The sequence below is a fragment of the Mustela nivalis genome (genome assembly GCF_964662115.1).
Source record: "Mustela nivalis genome assembly, chromosome: 14".
NCBI classification, from domain to species: domain Eukaryota; kingdom Metazoa; phylum Chordata; class Mammalia; order Carnivora; family Mustelidae; genus Mustela; species Mustela nivalis.
In genome coordinates, this window is record NC_139033.1 from 65255542 (window position 1) to 65271554 (window position 16013).

Consider the following 16013-nt stretch of genomic DNA (forward strand, 5'->3'; position numbering starts at 1 on the left):
CCTAATTAGAATTTGGGTACAATTTTGAAAGTGGTGACAAACAGAAACAAATGACTTCCATGATTCACAGTAACTTGGGTGTAGGAAAACGAGCAAAAAATTTTTACCTTACATGAAAACTAAAAGCAATAGCAAAAATAAGGATATTATTGTAAAACCATTACTTGAATTACTTTGGTAAAACAACATCAAAGTGAGCTGGACACAGTAACTTTACCTGTTTGGGACAAACTACTGGAGCCAAGTGCGCCTGAAAAGTACTTCTTCGGTCTGTAATAGGAATGCCATGATCAATCGGAGGTAATTCTTCTATCTCTATAAATTTAAAGAATTGTATTTTATCTTTAAAATTCTCACATTCAAATACTGAAAAATTGACAATGGTGTGGGCAGAGGGTGGGGAAGGGAGCTGGGGAAGAGACATAAATTATACAGCAAATCAACCCCTATAGCCATTAATAGTTGTCTATTATAATTAAATTATAATTTAAAAAAAAATTATAATTTTAAGAAAAAAGTTTCCAAATAATAAATAAGATTAGACTACTTGACTTAAAAATGATTTTCACCTGCCAAGGTCACCCAGAGGTGGGTTAGGACTGAAATCCTGGACTGTTACAGTAGCATAAATTGTTGGAAAACCTAGGACTTTATTTTGTATAGCTGTAATGTAACATCTTTTACTAATAAAGCTGTTCCTACTTCATAGGATTGACTATATCAAGAATATACCAAACTAGTATTACAGGGAGTATCATGATTTCGAGTTACTCTGCTCCTTAAATAAGTTGAAGAACCACTAACTTAGGGGCACCTGGTTGGCTCAGTGGGTTAAAGCCTCTGCCTTCGGCTCAGGTCATGATCCCAGGGTCCTGGGATCAAGCCCCACATCGGGCTCTCTGCATGGCGGGGAGCCTGCTTCTCCTCCTCTCTCTCTCTGCCTGCCTCTCTACCTACTTATGATCTCTGTCTGTCAAATAAATAAATAAAATCTTAAAAAAAAAAAAAAAGAACCACTAATTCACTCTTCACTCTGTTGAGAAACTTACCAACCATCCTGGCTGCTACATCTGCCTCATTTAGGATCTAAAGTTATTCAGGAAAAAGAACTGAAATTATTTTCTATTTCTATTCACTGATCTGTTGAATCTTACCTAGTCAGCTTGCCTTATAATTAATGAACTACTTCAACTAACACATGTACAAATATTTCTTCACAGCTTTAAACAGCTTGTCCAACCTCACTACACTGGTTTGTGACAGGACTCGGACAAGAAACCAAGTTTATGCAGGACTTTTGCCTTTCTTCTGAGAGCATCCTCTTCTTGAACGAACTGTGACCACTGTACTAGAGCAGTACTAAGGAACCAGATACTGCTTATCGTGATTATTATTTTTACTTTTTATTTTAATACTGGATCCTGTTTCCCAAAAGAAATCTTATGCCAAATCCACAAATACATAAATGAATAAAATGTGAGACTAAAGCAGGAGTGGGAGTCCTGGGTCTTCTCCCCCACTTTTTCTCTTCCTGTGTATCCCCTTGCTAGTGCTGAAATATCATGCAAGAACTTTAAAATCTCATAGTATTATTTAAAAGCTCCTGTGTAGGGGTGCCTGGATGGCTCACCAACTGATCTCAGAGTTTTAGGATGGAGTGAGCCCTCTATTGGACTCCCTGTTCCTCTGCTTGCTCTCTCTCCCTCTGTTCCACGGGAAGTCTATTTCTCCCTTCTGTTTCCACCCCCCCGCTCATGCTCTCTTTTTCTCAAATAAATAAATAAAATCTTTTTAAAAATAGAAAATTAATTAATTTAATAAGTAAAACCTACTGTATAATGCATAGGAAACACCTTACCTTCAATGAGAATGAATGTTTCCTCTGATCTATCATGTTTTTGTAAAAGACTTGAGAAAACTGATGCTATTATTCAAAATTTTAAGATACTAAAATGGAAGATACCTTCTGATCACAACATAGAGCTGATTTATCACATCAATCTATTCATAAGCTGACTACTACTAGATTATGGAACAAATTTGCTTAAGCAAAAACTAAAATCTTAAAGGCATTTTACTAGCTTTAATTCAGTGGTTGCACTTTCAATTATTACATTTATATTTGTGAGCACAGACTAAAACTTAACTCTGTGACATCAGGAGACAGCTGAAAATTTCAAAATAGAAATATAAAAACAGGATGTGAATTGAAAACATTAACACAGCTTTTCTTAGTTTCAGTTTCTCCCATCATTAATTCAAAACACTAGAAAGTCACAAAAAGAAAAAGGGTGAAGAAATTTCTTTCTTTCTCACCATTCCGACAGACCCAGCAAACACCAAAATGGCTGGTGGGCAGGAAAAAAATAACTCAATTCTCTACAAATTAGGAACTATTTCTTCTTTTTTTTTTTTTTAAAGATTTCATTTATTTATTTGACAGAGAGAGATCACAAGTAGGTAGATAGGCAGGCAGAGACAGAGAGGAGAAAGCAGGCTCCCTGCCAAGCAGAGAGCCCGACGTGGGACTCAATCCCAGGACCCTGAGATCATGACCTGAGCCGAAGGCAGAGGCTTAACCCACTGAGCCACCCAGGCGCCCGAAACTATTTCTTAACATGTGAGAGTTTACTATATTTCTACACCATTTCAAAAACAATACATAATACTGCTATCCCACTCTACTCTAAAGAAACTAGTTAGTAACATTATACCTGTTCGATTTTCACTGATATCAAAATCCAATGCTTTAGCAGGAGTTTCTGGCTGACATGCTAAAATGAGATCATCTTCACATTCTACATCTTCCTCTTCAGTTTTCTTCTTTACATCAGGGCCTATGTAGATATGAGATATTATCAGTGAACTCTGAGAGTAAGGAATTCTACTTAAAAACTTTTTGGTCTTGATCTCTAAACACCATTCTTCAATAGAAGGAATCAGGGACTTTTATGAGAAGTAGCTGACACCAAGGTTGGAGCAAGGAAAAGAAAAGATGAGCCTGGAATATCTTATGATTGCAGAGAGTAAAAAATAAAAGGAGAGATGAGCTTATAAACTTGCAAAAAGAATACAAGAGTTTACCTGAAGGAGATACTAAAGGTGAAACCTAAAATAATTTGAGCAACAACATAATGATAGTATGGAATTTTACCCCATGGAATAAAATAATATACATGCATTCATATTGATATAAATAAGTAATCAAAAAGAGACATCTCTTCCTCACAACATAATTCCAATTCAATGAATAACTAAAGAAGAAAATGTGACTCAGCATTAGGCAAACACCACAGTAATAAATATTGTTGACAAGACATACTAACAGATACTAAAATTAGTGTGTGAAAGTTTAAGGAGGAATAGGATATTATTAGCATAGTCTCAAAGTATCTCCTTTAAGGCCCTTAGAGGAAAGATGGTAACTGTGATGGCTAATTTTATATGTCAACTTGGCTAGGCCACAGTACCCAGTATTTATTTGCTCAAACACTATTCTAGATGCTTCTATAAAGGTATTTCTTGGATGCAATTCACATTCAAAATCTGTTAACTTTGAGTAAAGCAGACTGCCTCATCCAGTTAAGGTCTTAACAGAAACAGAACTAATCTCCCCAGAAGAAGAGGGAATTCTGCCAGCAGACAGCCAGCCTTCAGACTTGAGCTGCAATATGAGTTCTTCCCTAGGTCTCCAGCCTGCCCAACTACCTTGCAGATTGCCCCCACAATCTCATGAGTCAATTCCTTAAAATAAACCAATCTCTCTCTCCTCTCGTCCTAACTTCTCCCTCCCCCTCTTGCATCCCTCCCTCCCTGTCTTTATGAACACACACACACACACACACACACACCCTATAGGTTCTCTGGAGAGCCCTGATTAATACCATAACTTTACGGAAACACTTGGCAGATACCACCTTAACCAAAGAATCAAGGTAAACATCACCAATAATAAAGCATATTGATACCATGAATTCCTCGAAAATATGCACTGTGAAGGACACAATGTCATTTTGTGGTATTCTTGCCAAAATGCCCAATCTTGCTCCAGCTAAGAGAAAACAATGGACAGACCCAAATTAAGGGACATTCTACAAAATAATCAATATTCTTCACAAGTGTCACGTCATAAGAAGTCATAAAAGTTAAGGAAATACTGAGAAACTATTTACAGACCAGAAGAGAGTAAGGAGAAAAAACAGCTAAATGCAATGTAGAATCCTGGACAGCATCGTATAACAGCAGAAAGGACATTAGCAGAAAAATCAGTGAAACTCAAATAAGCTCTTTAGTTTGGTTGATATTATTGCAATTTTTGTATCCTATACTTGGAAATGATAACTGTGGTTATGTAAGATGTTACTAAGGGAAGCAGCGTGAGGGATAGAAAAGAGAAGAGTCCTTTGTACTATTTCTGCAATTTTTCTCTAAAATAAGTTCAGAATTTTTAAAAATTATAAATAGTTGTATTTAATCTTTTAAAATTTAGTATTTCTATAGTAGAAAGAAACTATGAAATAGTAAATATGTACTGAAGATTAACAGTAAAATCAAAATAAATTACATGTCAAGTGGGTGCCCTGGAGCGGAAAATTCTCATGAGATACCTTGATCACTAGCTTGCAGCCTTTAGTTCTTCAGAATTAAAAAACCTTCCATTTTAGTATGAAGTCTACAAAAACAATTTTGATAAGCAAAATTCTAAACAAAATTTCTAAGAAGTCTAATTATAAATTACACAACAAAAATCAGTAACTCTAAAATTTGGAGAGTGGTTAACCTATATTGTAGATATAGATGGAAAATAGAAAAATATCCTTTTAAGATCTATAATTTTTAAAATTTCCTGAGAGTTGTGTGATCCCAAACTTCCTGGGAGTCCTAAATTTTTACTGGTATACATTCCATATTTGCAATTATCCTACACTCTAGAATGGTAGATTGGCCAAAATCAATTCTGTTTTGAAACTACTTTTCCTATTAGTGCCCTAAAATGCTACAAAATCAGAACATGAATCACGAAAGTTAAAGAAAATACTTCAAAATAAACTGTCACATGGACAGACCATCTTATCTCTTAGATGTTAATGAAAGCAGTAAAAAATAGTAAAATTTTCTGAAAAAGTATATACTACTATCAACTTTACGTGTATACTGATTTTGCTAAGAGAGTCCTAAATAATTGGTTTGTTTTTTAAAAATCTCTTTCTCAGATTGAAAACAATTCTATCAGTGGTGACAATGAAATATGAAATAGTTTCACATTGTCATATAATGATTCAATAAAAGAATAACAGAGCAAACCAAAATCTCAATTTCAAAATATATTTTCAAAGTAAATTTTTATATTCTAAATGTCAGTTCAGTGAATTTTCCCAAGTTCTTTTTCTATAAACACTTCACTCATTTGAAGTTACTATCTAATTGATATACTCCAATAATTAATGAAGAATGTTACATGGTTCATACTACCTTAAAAGCTGAAGAAAGCATATATTTTAGACCCAAGTTCCTTAACCATAAAATCTAAGTCTGTAAGGGTATAAGATGAAACCAAAGAGGCTAAAGCCATATAGAAAGAAAGAACCATAATTACATGAGTAAATGAACTTTACAGAGAAACTTGTATTTTATCACATATAAACCATAAAACAGAATAGATTTTCATTAAAAATTTCATTTAGAATATCTAAATGGAAGTTTAGTTACTATTAAGTTAAAAGAGCATTAACAGCATGTTTCAGTCCTACCTGGTTCTGTCATCTGAGATTTTTGTATTAGAACATCTCTTATTTTCTCCACCCACAGGTAAAGAATGCTTTCACCAATATTCTGTCTAAACAAAATTCAGGGGGAAAATTCGTTATTTAAGAAAATTCCTTCTCAAATTCAAGAAAATACAGACATATTTACAATCTAAGAAATTATATGCAATTTTAAAAAGAGCTTGTAAGAACAGGTTTACTAACATTTGTTGGGTGAGTATTTAATAGAGATTATTCCTATCAATAACATTAAAAATTCCAACTGACTCTAAAATTAACATTGCTTACTTAAAAACAAGCTGGAGAGTTGTAACCAAAGAAAGAAAAGAAAATTTCTGAACTTGAATTGGATGAAGTAGATAGACGTAAATGTGATTTAGTTTCTGTCAGCAGATACCTACAGCACTGATGTCACTGCTCACTTTTTTAAACTTTTTAAACAATTTCAAACCACTTATCTGGGAAATTTATCACTTGGTATAATTATTTCCACAAAGAAGAATGCAAAGCATTGGAGGAACTGCCTCAGAGAACAAATTTAAAAGACTTAAAAGACAATTAACAATGTTATATTCACTTTTTGTTTTTGACAAAATATTCTGTTGCCCAAATTGATTCATTTGGGTTCCAAATGTCTATCTTGAATATATTAAATCCACCTCAAATGGTCATTGAGAAAAAGAACATGTTGTGGCTCATGTTCATAGAGCCATGTTAAATTATGACAACAGCAATAAAGGTCCCAGGTGTCTACTCTTTAAGGAATGACACTAATTTAGGTAAGTGTCTGTTATGTGTGTTTACACAATCACCATACTACTTCATAACAACACCTTACCTTCTTCCTCTGAAAGTTCCCCTTGAAACCACTATCTCTCTTCATCATGCTACTCATCAGTACCCACTAAAGGAAACTTTCAAAACAAGCATACAGAAGAAAACAATATTGTTCTCAAGTAATTCTGTACCCCCAAATCCTCCTCATCTCACCCATAACTCCTCAGCACTAAACAGTCCCACATGTGCTACGGTAACCTAAGATTCTTAGAGAGAGGAAGAGTCAGATGGAAAGGTTGTAAAAAATCTGAAAATTTAGCCAAATTTCTTTTAAACAATTCCCACTTCCATCCTCTCTTCTCAATAAGAGATATAGAGTATACAGACAGAGAAAAGTAAAATGTATTGAGTACATACAAAGCACAAATTTAATTATACGTGTGAACACATTTTATGCTCATGATTATCTAATGAAACAGGTATTATTTCCCCATTGCACAAATGAGAAAACAGAGATCAATTGGAGTAATTAACTTATTTAATACAATCTTAGAAGCAGTTAAGAAGCCCAGAGCCAGATGTGAATGCAGACTTACTCCAATGCTCAGCTTGCCCACTGCATCTTACTCTCCTATCCAGCAGCTGTGACCTTCGGCAAGCCAGCCACTTGAACTCTGAGTCTGTTTCCTCATCTATAAAATAGAGACTTAGAGTATCTCATGTTACTTTACAGAGGCAGTTTCTTTTCAAGGAAATCTTAATTCACTCAACATAATTTCAAGGGCCTCATCTCCACACCAGCCCTGCGGGTATGGTAGTCAATGAGAAACCTTGGTCCCTCACCTCGGTGTTTGTGATTGTTATCCTTACAAATTTATGTTTTCATATGTAGTTCTCTCCATTTCCTAACCTCATTCTATTGAATTCTGCCCACCACCATCACCAAAAATAGTATAGTAATACTAGTACCTATTGTTTATCTAGTTCGAGTATCTACTATACAGAATTGGAACACACTTTGTTATCTCATTTAATCCTCAACCCGTCCTTTAAGGCAGGAAAATCACCCCTCTATGAATATACATTCAAATTCAGATTTATTGTTGGAGGGGTTGTGAAAACATCTTGGAAGAATTTGTGAAGTAACTTTTCCAAATAATAAAGAAGAAATTATACCTCAACTGCAAATCTCCTCTCCACTGGCCCATGCCTTCCCGCAGAAGACTATACAATAGCACTTCTGCCCAACGTCAGTTACTGAATGTTTCGTTCTTCCCTAGCGTTTGACAAGACTTACTGAAATCCAGTGGAAGGAAACTGCAGTGGGTATGAAAGTTTCCTGAGGAAAATGAAAATTACTTTTTCCCTTGGAATCCCAAAATCTATCACTAATGGCGTTTTTTTGTTTTGTTTTATTTTACTTGCTGTTACTATTATTGCCATATTTGTGTTTTCTCTTATGAGGAGAAGCTGTGTTTTCTCTTCGTTCTGAGATTTTAACTATTCACTAGGATTTGGTGGTTTTACAAAAGCTGAAAGTCCTCCTTCCTGTGCCTATCTGCCCCTCACCCCATCCCCAACTGGTCCTGGAAGAAGTTTGCTGAAACCTAAGGACACTAGCACAAAATTTTTAAAAAACTCATTACAGAGTGTGATGTTAAGCTTTTATTTATGAAATTAAATTATAGTAAAATAGCTAAATAGAAAGTGTCTGGAACAAAATTTGTGTCAAATTAAATGAAAGATCAACTTGGATTAAAAACTGATTTTTATAGAGATATTTTGTGAGTAACTATACTTAAAAGACTATCACCCAATCCAGAATAATCAAAACAAAGTCAAGTTACTCATGACTCTGCCTTTACTTATGGCTCTAATTGTTTTATCTTTAATTTTCTAATATTTATACTTGTTGATTGAAGGATAGAGCTACTCACTAAAATACATACTAAATTGTGTGACCTTAGACAAATCATTCAATCTGTCTGAGTTCTCATCATCCCATTTTCAAATGACAAAACTGGAAGAGAGGATTCTTTTAATAACAACAAAAACAGGAGTTGCTGTTATATGGTGCTAATGTACATTACACGGATTATATCATTTAAACCTCACAACATTATTCTATCATCCTCATTTTATAGATGAGAAAACAGATTCAAAGAGGTCATATTATTTCAAAAACTGATTCTGGAAGCCTGACCAAGCCAGCCTTGGCTGGCAAAACTTAGCTTGGCAAAACTAAGCTTAGCCAAACTTAGATTGGTAGACCTTCCTGACTTTAGGCCCTGACTTCCCCTTTCTTAGTACATTTTCTTTAGAAAACTTGTCATCATAAATTCTTTTGTTGCACCTTTGGAATATATGGATGTCTTTTTAGAAGATTCTTGTCAGTTTTACAACCCAAGAATGTCTTTCTCAAGGACCTGGGAACCATCCTTTTGAATTATAATCATCAAGGAAGACAGCATCCCTTCTCCTAGTCTCTGTGGGACTGGAGAAGACTAACTTCTGATGAGCAACAATTAGCAAACACAGATGGCCTCACAGAGAAACACATTTGCAAACTCAAGAAATAACTTACTGTACTTATACAGCTCATTGATAAACCCTCCCTCAGTATCCTTATACTAGCCCTTACAAATTCTTCTGTTGGGAATACAAACTGGTGCAGCCACTGTGCAAAACAATATGGAGGTTCCTCAAAAAATTACAAATAAAACTACCCTATAATCCACGAAACACACTACTGGGTATTTACCCAAAGAATATGAGAACACTACTTTGAAAGGATATATGCATCCCTATGTTTATTGCAGCATCATTTACAAGAGCCAAACTATGGAAGTGACAGAATTGTCCATCAGTAGATGAATGAATAAAGGAAATGTGATTTAATATACAATGGAATATTCAGCTATAAAAAAAAGAATGAAATCTTGCCATTTGCAACAACATGAATGGATCTAGGTAGTATAATGCTAAGCAAAAGAAGCCAGTTGGAGAAACATAAATACCGTATGATTTCACTCATACATTGAATTTAAGAAACAAAATAAATAAACAAGGTGAAAAAAAAAGAGAAATCAAAAAAGAGTTTCAACTGTAGAGAACAAACAGATGGTTATTAGAGAGGAAGAGGGTGGAGGGGTGAATGAAATAGGTGAGGGGGTTAAGAGTACACTTCATGAACACTGAGTAATATATGGAACTTTGAATCATTATATTGTACGTCTGAAACTAATATAACATTTTATGTTAACCACACTGGAATTAAAATTTTAAAAATTCCCCTGGCAAGGGAAAGAAAAGTAAAAATAAACTACTGGAACTACATCAAAACAAAAAGTTTCTGGAGAGCAGAAGAAACAGTCAACAAAACTAAAAGGCAACCTATGGTATGGGAAAAAATATTTGCAAATGACACATCTGATAAAGGGTTAGTACCCAAAATATATAAAGAACTTATAAAACTCGGGGTGCCTGGGTGGCTCAGTTGGTTAAGTAAGCATCTGTCTTCAGCTCAGATCATGATATCAGGGTCCTGGGATTGAGCCTTGCATTTCCATCTCTACTCCCCCTGCTGTGCTGTCTCTCTCTGTCTAATAAATAAATAAAATCTTAAAAAAAAAAATGAAAAGAAACATAAAACTCAACACTCCCAAATAAATAATCTAACTTAAAAATGGGCAGAAGACATGAACAGACATTTCTCCAAAGACATCCAGATGGCCAACAAACATATGAAAAATGCTCAACATCGCTCAGCATCAGGGAAATGCAAATCAAAACTACAATAAGATTATTACCTCACAAGTCAGAATGGCTAAAATCAACAATACAAGAAACAAGTGTTGGTGAGGGTGTGGAGAAAAAGGAAGCCTCCTGCAATGCTGGTGGGAATGCAAACTGATGTAGGCACTGTGGAAAACAGTACAGAGGTTCCTTAAGTAGTTAAAAATAGAACTAACCTATGATCTAGTAATCACACTACTGGGTATTTACCCAAAAAATACAAAACACTAATTCAGAGGAATATATGCACTCTTATGTTTATAGGAGCATTATTTACAACAGCCAAACTATGGAAGCAGCCCACATGACCACTGATAGAAAATGGATAAAGAAAACGTGACAGACAGACAAGTATTCCCCACTTACCCAAAGTCTGTATTACGCCCTTGCACTTTTACAAAAGACCTATGTTAGAAGCTGCTTTCACTAACCAAAAGAAACCTGAAGAGGATTTTCACTTTTATGAGAACAGCCATTACTACACCAAGTGCAGGTCTTTCATAGCAGTGAAGTGCTGTAACTTGAACATTCAGAAAGTGAGGGATACTCTTTCCTTTATGCCATTTTGGCATTTGAAAAGGTTCGAAGGAATACTCCACTTTTAGATAGTGGAGAAAATCTGTACTACAAAAAAAAAAGTTAACCCATTTCCCTTTCTCTTAAACAACAGCAATTATTATGATGTTCTAGGTATTTTAAAATCTGTCATTTACCTTTTCCTTTATTAACATAATTATTTTCATATATTCAAAATATCCATACAAAATACATCATTAAAATAAGGTATGGTAAAAAAAAATAAATAAATAAAAATAAGGTATGGTAAGCCAATTAATCTACATGTAATCAATTGACCAAATCCTAGCTTATAGTCTTTGGTTTTTCCTTACCAAACCATTTTTCTCCATCCACCTTCTTGCTGCCTTCATAAAAAGACCTCCACCATCTCCCTTCTGAATTACTGACTGCTCTTCCTGCGGTGGCCCTTCCTTCAAAACTCCTCACAGCCCATCTCTCACATGGCCATACAAATCTGATTACATCATGCCCCTGTGTAAAACCCCTAGAGCCTACAAGATAATGCCCAAACTTCTTTCCCAGCTTGTAGATTCTTTCTTCTTGTCCCTACCTAATTTATACAGCTGGCATCTTAAACTATTTGCTAAACTCTGAAGATGCCAGGTTGCTTCACACCCACATGATTTTGCCCATGCAGTTCCTTCTACCAGAAAACCTCTCCTCATTCAATTACCAGGCAAATACCATGTGAAGGTCTCCTTCACAATGGAACCCTCCTTTCCAACCTCATCCACATGCCCAGAGATAGTTCGTTACTAAAACCTCTAAAAAATGCTACTACAGCACTTGGTTCAAACCTCTCAATAATTATGTCATTATAGTGTATTGATTCACAATTGTCTATTTTTAAATCTCAAACTCCTGACACCATGTCAGCATATAGGAGATACTCAACAAATTCTTACTGAAAAAACTGTTAGTTTCCTAACTTCTTCCTTTTCCTAAATGGAAACAAGCCATAGTTCATCTGCTTGACTAGGCAAAAATCAAATGTGGCATATAAAATGATGCTAATATGAAAGTCTCGATAGTGTTAAAATATTTAAAATATAATGAAACTATAAACGTTAAGAACTATATTCATACATTAACCTCGTTTAATTTTCAAAGACCAATAATAATTTTCAATTTGCTGCCCCCTACTGGATTTATGGAGAAAATATTAAAGCTGTCACACGAAACTTTTTAAAAAGAGTGTTTATTTAGGGCACCTGGGTGGCTCAGTCTGTTAAGTGGGGTCAAGATCTCAGGGTCCAGGGATCGAGTCCTGAATCAGGCTCCCTGCTCATCAGGGAGTCTAATTCTGCCTCTTCCCTTTACACTGCTCATGTTCTCTCTCTCAAATAAAATCTTTAAAAATAAATACATAAACACATAAATAAATATAAGAAGAGTGTTTATCTGTGTGTGAAAATAATGCCATTGGACAGGGGTTATTCAAGTACTTTTAATAAGCAAGACAGTATAAACCATATTCTTCTATAGAACAAAGTGTAATTTCTGATCTTTCCTAACTCTCAAATAGTTCAACTGAACCTGTTAGGTAAAATAGTAAGCTCGCTATGTCCTATGAGAAGGTATCTCTTGGTAAAAGGGGGCTTTTCAGATTTAAAAAAAAAAAAAAGGCAGATCAGAAACCATTTCTGAGTATATGACGTTCTGCATAAGTAGAAGAAAAATCTAACTGATGAATATGATTAACATGATAGAAACCCAAATAAGGGCAGATTTTCAAGAAAGAGGAACTTCAACACCAGCAAAAGTTTCAGAGGTCAAGTAAGATAAGAACTGAAAAATGACCATAAGATGTATAATTACGACATCACTGGTGAACAAAGTTACAGTATATTTACCCTATTCTACTTTAAGGGGGGAGATAAATTGGTAAATAAGCAAAAATAAAGGATTAGAGGAAGAAGTGTGTTGGGGGTATAAAAGCTGGAGTGACTGACCAGTGAAAGTTATCAGAAAACATTTAATTGAAGAAATAAATAATATTTATATGTGTAGGAATCTCCAAATGGGGTCATCCTTTATTGATACGTCCAGCTCTTGGTTACCTTTAGAGTCAAGTATGGAACTGGGGACTCAAGGAAGACCACAATTCTTCCAGGAGGGAATAAACAGAATAAATTCCATAGAGACCATATTTTAATTAACTATTTTGGGAGCAAAAGAAACCTGGCTGAGATCCCAGGGATATAAAGGGGGTACTCTCACTGTAACAATGGGGTGGGTACTTTGAACATATAAGATAATCTTTACCAGTTCCTGGTAAACTGTTATTTCAGAACATTATTTATTTTACTAAATTAATTTATCTCACTATAATTAATTCAAATCGCAGTCATCTTCTCTTGACTACTGCATTAACCCCCTAACCAATTCCCCACATATCTAATCAGTTCATCACACAGAAAGGGAATGTTTTCAAAATGAAAATTTTATCACAGTGCCAGGCCACTTAAAAACCTCTGCTTTCTGTGGGTCTTAGGACAAAGACAACCATCCTTAACATGGCCTACAAGACTGCGCATGACTGCCCCTGTTCACCTCACCTGTTCATTTCCTCACCGTGCTCCCTTCTCTCCCCTCTTCTTCCTACTTTATACCGTCAGGCTTTGTGTCTTTCAATGAGCGAAGCTCCTTGATATAGAGCTTTTGCACATGGTGTCACTTTCACCAGAGTTATCTTCACCTCACTAACCCAGCTCTGAAGTCAAACGAGACATCCCTGACTTCCTAGATTAGATCAGGTGTGTGAAACTCAATTTCAAATTCTATTCAACTCAGTTAAAACTCAATTCAAACTCAGTTTCAAACTCAATTAGTACTGCATACTTACACCCTTTCTTTCATAGAACTAATCAGGGCTGCAATTTTACATTCATTTTACAATGTTATGGGTAATCTCTCTCCCACCACCAAGTTTTAAATGCCATGAAACAGGGACCATTTCTGTTTTTGCTAACTATGTGTACTTAGGACCCAGTACAGTGCCTGCCATGTAGTATTTGTTGATTGAAAGAGTGAAAAATACAGGGTATCAATAGACTCTCATTCTTACGCAAGGTTCTCCTATGACCAGTTTCATTCAACATAGCCTGTGAAAATATCAAAACACGAGCAGAATCTCTGCATTAACTTTCACAATCTGGTGTTTTTATAGCTATTAGTTATGAATTATTACTATATTTTTGTATCTAAGTAGAAGTCATATCAAATGCCTACATAAAATTATATAAGCAAACTTTCAAGGACTCCCAAACGCATCTTTTTTGGTAACGGAAAAGTGGTTTAACAAAAAGTTTACAGAGGACTTAACATATTATAGTTCCAACAAAAGCCCACAATAAAATCACAAATAGGATGTTTTAATTGCCTGTTACTTACATATATATTTCCTCAAGGCTATTCGATAAATCTGCACGTTCTTGCCCTTTAAGCCAAGGAGCACTAAGATTAAATAAAACACAATGAAGAAGACTATTCAAGGATTATGTTTATATCTCAAACAGAAATTACTGATTAAATTATAAATTATTTAACTTTTAAAAATTAGCTATTGTCACTAAAAATAGATAATTAGTTATATTGTACAAATCTATACAGTTCCAGCATGCTTTCATTGGCATGAACTCATTTTGTCCTTCCAGGAAACATGATGAAGAGAACCCCAATATTATTCAATTAAAATATGGTTTAAAAAACAGGTGTGAGTTTATTGGATATTATAAGCTTGTCCAGATTTACAGAAGTGGCAGAACAAGTTCCAGAAACCAAATTTCCAGATTCATGATATTTGCTACACTGTCAGGAGTTCCCAATTTTTTCTTAATAGTGTCTCAAGGGGTGCCTGAGTGGCTGAACCAGTTAACCGTCTGCCTTCGGCTCATGTCATGATCCCAGGGTCCTGGGACTGAGTCCTACATTGGGCTCCCTGCTCAGTAGGAAGTCTGCTTCTCCCTCTGTTTGCCACTCTCCCTGCTTGTGTTCTCTCCCTCTCTCATTCTGACAAATAATTAATTTAATAATCTTAAAAAAATAGCATCTCAAAAACTTCAACAAATACAGTGGCTGCCACATGACTGTAAAAATATATGTATTTTTTAAAAGCAATAAAATTTGCTATTAATAATGGTTCCGTAATTTTTTTTTTTTTTTAAGATTTTATGTATTTAGGGGCGCCTGGGTGGCTCAGTGGGTTAAGCTGCTGCCTTCGGCTCAGGTCATGATCTCAGGGTCCTGGGATCGAGTCCCATATCTGGCTCTCTGCTCAGCAGGAAGCCTGCTTCCTTCTCTCTCTCTCTGCCTCCCTCTCTGCCTACTTGTGATCTCTGTCTGTCAAATAAATACATAAAATCTTTAAAAAAAAAAAAAAGATTTTATGTATTTATCTGACAGAGAGAGACAAGCAGAGAGGGAACACAAGCAGGGGGAGTGGAAAAGGGAGAAGCAGGCTTCCCATGTAGCAGGGAGCCTGATGTGGGGCTCGATCCCAGGACCCTGGGATCATGACCTGAGCCGAAGGCAGATGCTTAATGACTGAGCGACCCAGGGGCCCTTATTGCTGTTTTAAAACACAAGAAATTATCCCACTGGTAGGTAAAGATTTCAATAATTGAGATTTAATGGAATTCTGTTCACACACGTTTATACATCTTAATAAAACAAGTGGCCAAAGCCGATCAAAGATTACTTGCAATCAGTAAGTCATGACTCATTAAGATTAAGCCTGGGCTGCTAAAAAGATGGTTCTTCCAAAACAAGGGGCAGGGAGAAGCACCAAGGGTAATTCCCACAAGGCAAGCAGTCTTAGGCAGAGGCATGTCCAGGAACCGTGGCTAGATCAGCAGAACCGGATTAGGAGAGACTCTAGATTACCAGGCTGTCTGAAGATTTCTCTACCTATCTCTAAGGTCAATTCAGTAGCTGTATTATTCCTATGAACCCTGTGATTCTTTCTTATCTTAACCCTGTGATACTAAGTACACGCTGCAATGTGTTTTTATATAGTTTAATTTTTTATTTAAATGCTCTATACCTACCAAGTCCTGAAGGTGTTCTTAATTTCTATATGTATTTTGATAAGAGGTA

At 35.4% G+C, this 16013-nt stretch overlaps 1 protein-coding gene across 4 annotated transcripts in view; it reads right to left on the reverse strand.

Annotated features, from left to right (window-relative positions):
* The window catches only part of IMPACT (impact RWD domain protein), a 29578-nt gene that overhangs the window by 10641 nt on the left and 2924 nt on the right, over nucleotides 1–16013 (reverse strand). For 2 of the 4 annotated variants that reach the window (XM_082698716.1, XM_082698718.1), the window contains exons 4-7: nucleotides 14310–14372; nucleotides 5751–5836; nucleotides 2715–2837; nucleotides 218–270 (exon numbers count right to left, since the gene is read on the reverse strand). In XM_082698716.1, coding sequence (XP_082554842.1) covers nucleotides 218–270; nucleotides 2715–2837; nucleotides 5751–5836; nucleotides 14310–14372 — 325 coding nt within the window. Of the gene's footprint in view, nucleotides 1–217; nucleotides 316–2714; nucleotides 2838–5750; nucleotides 5837–14309; nucleotides 14373–16013 lie in introns of all 4 variants that reach the window. The other 2 variants (XM_082698715.1, XM_082698717.1) reach the window with 1 other exon arrangement.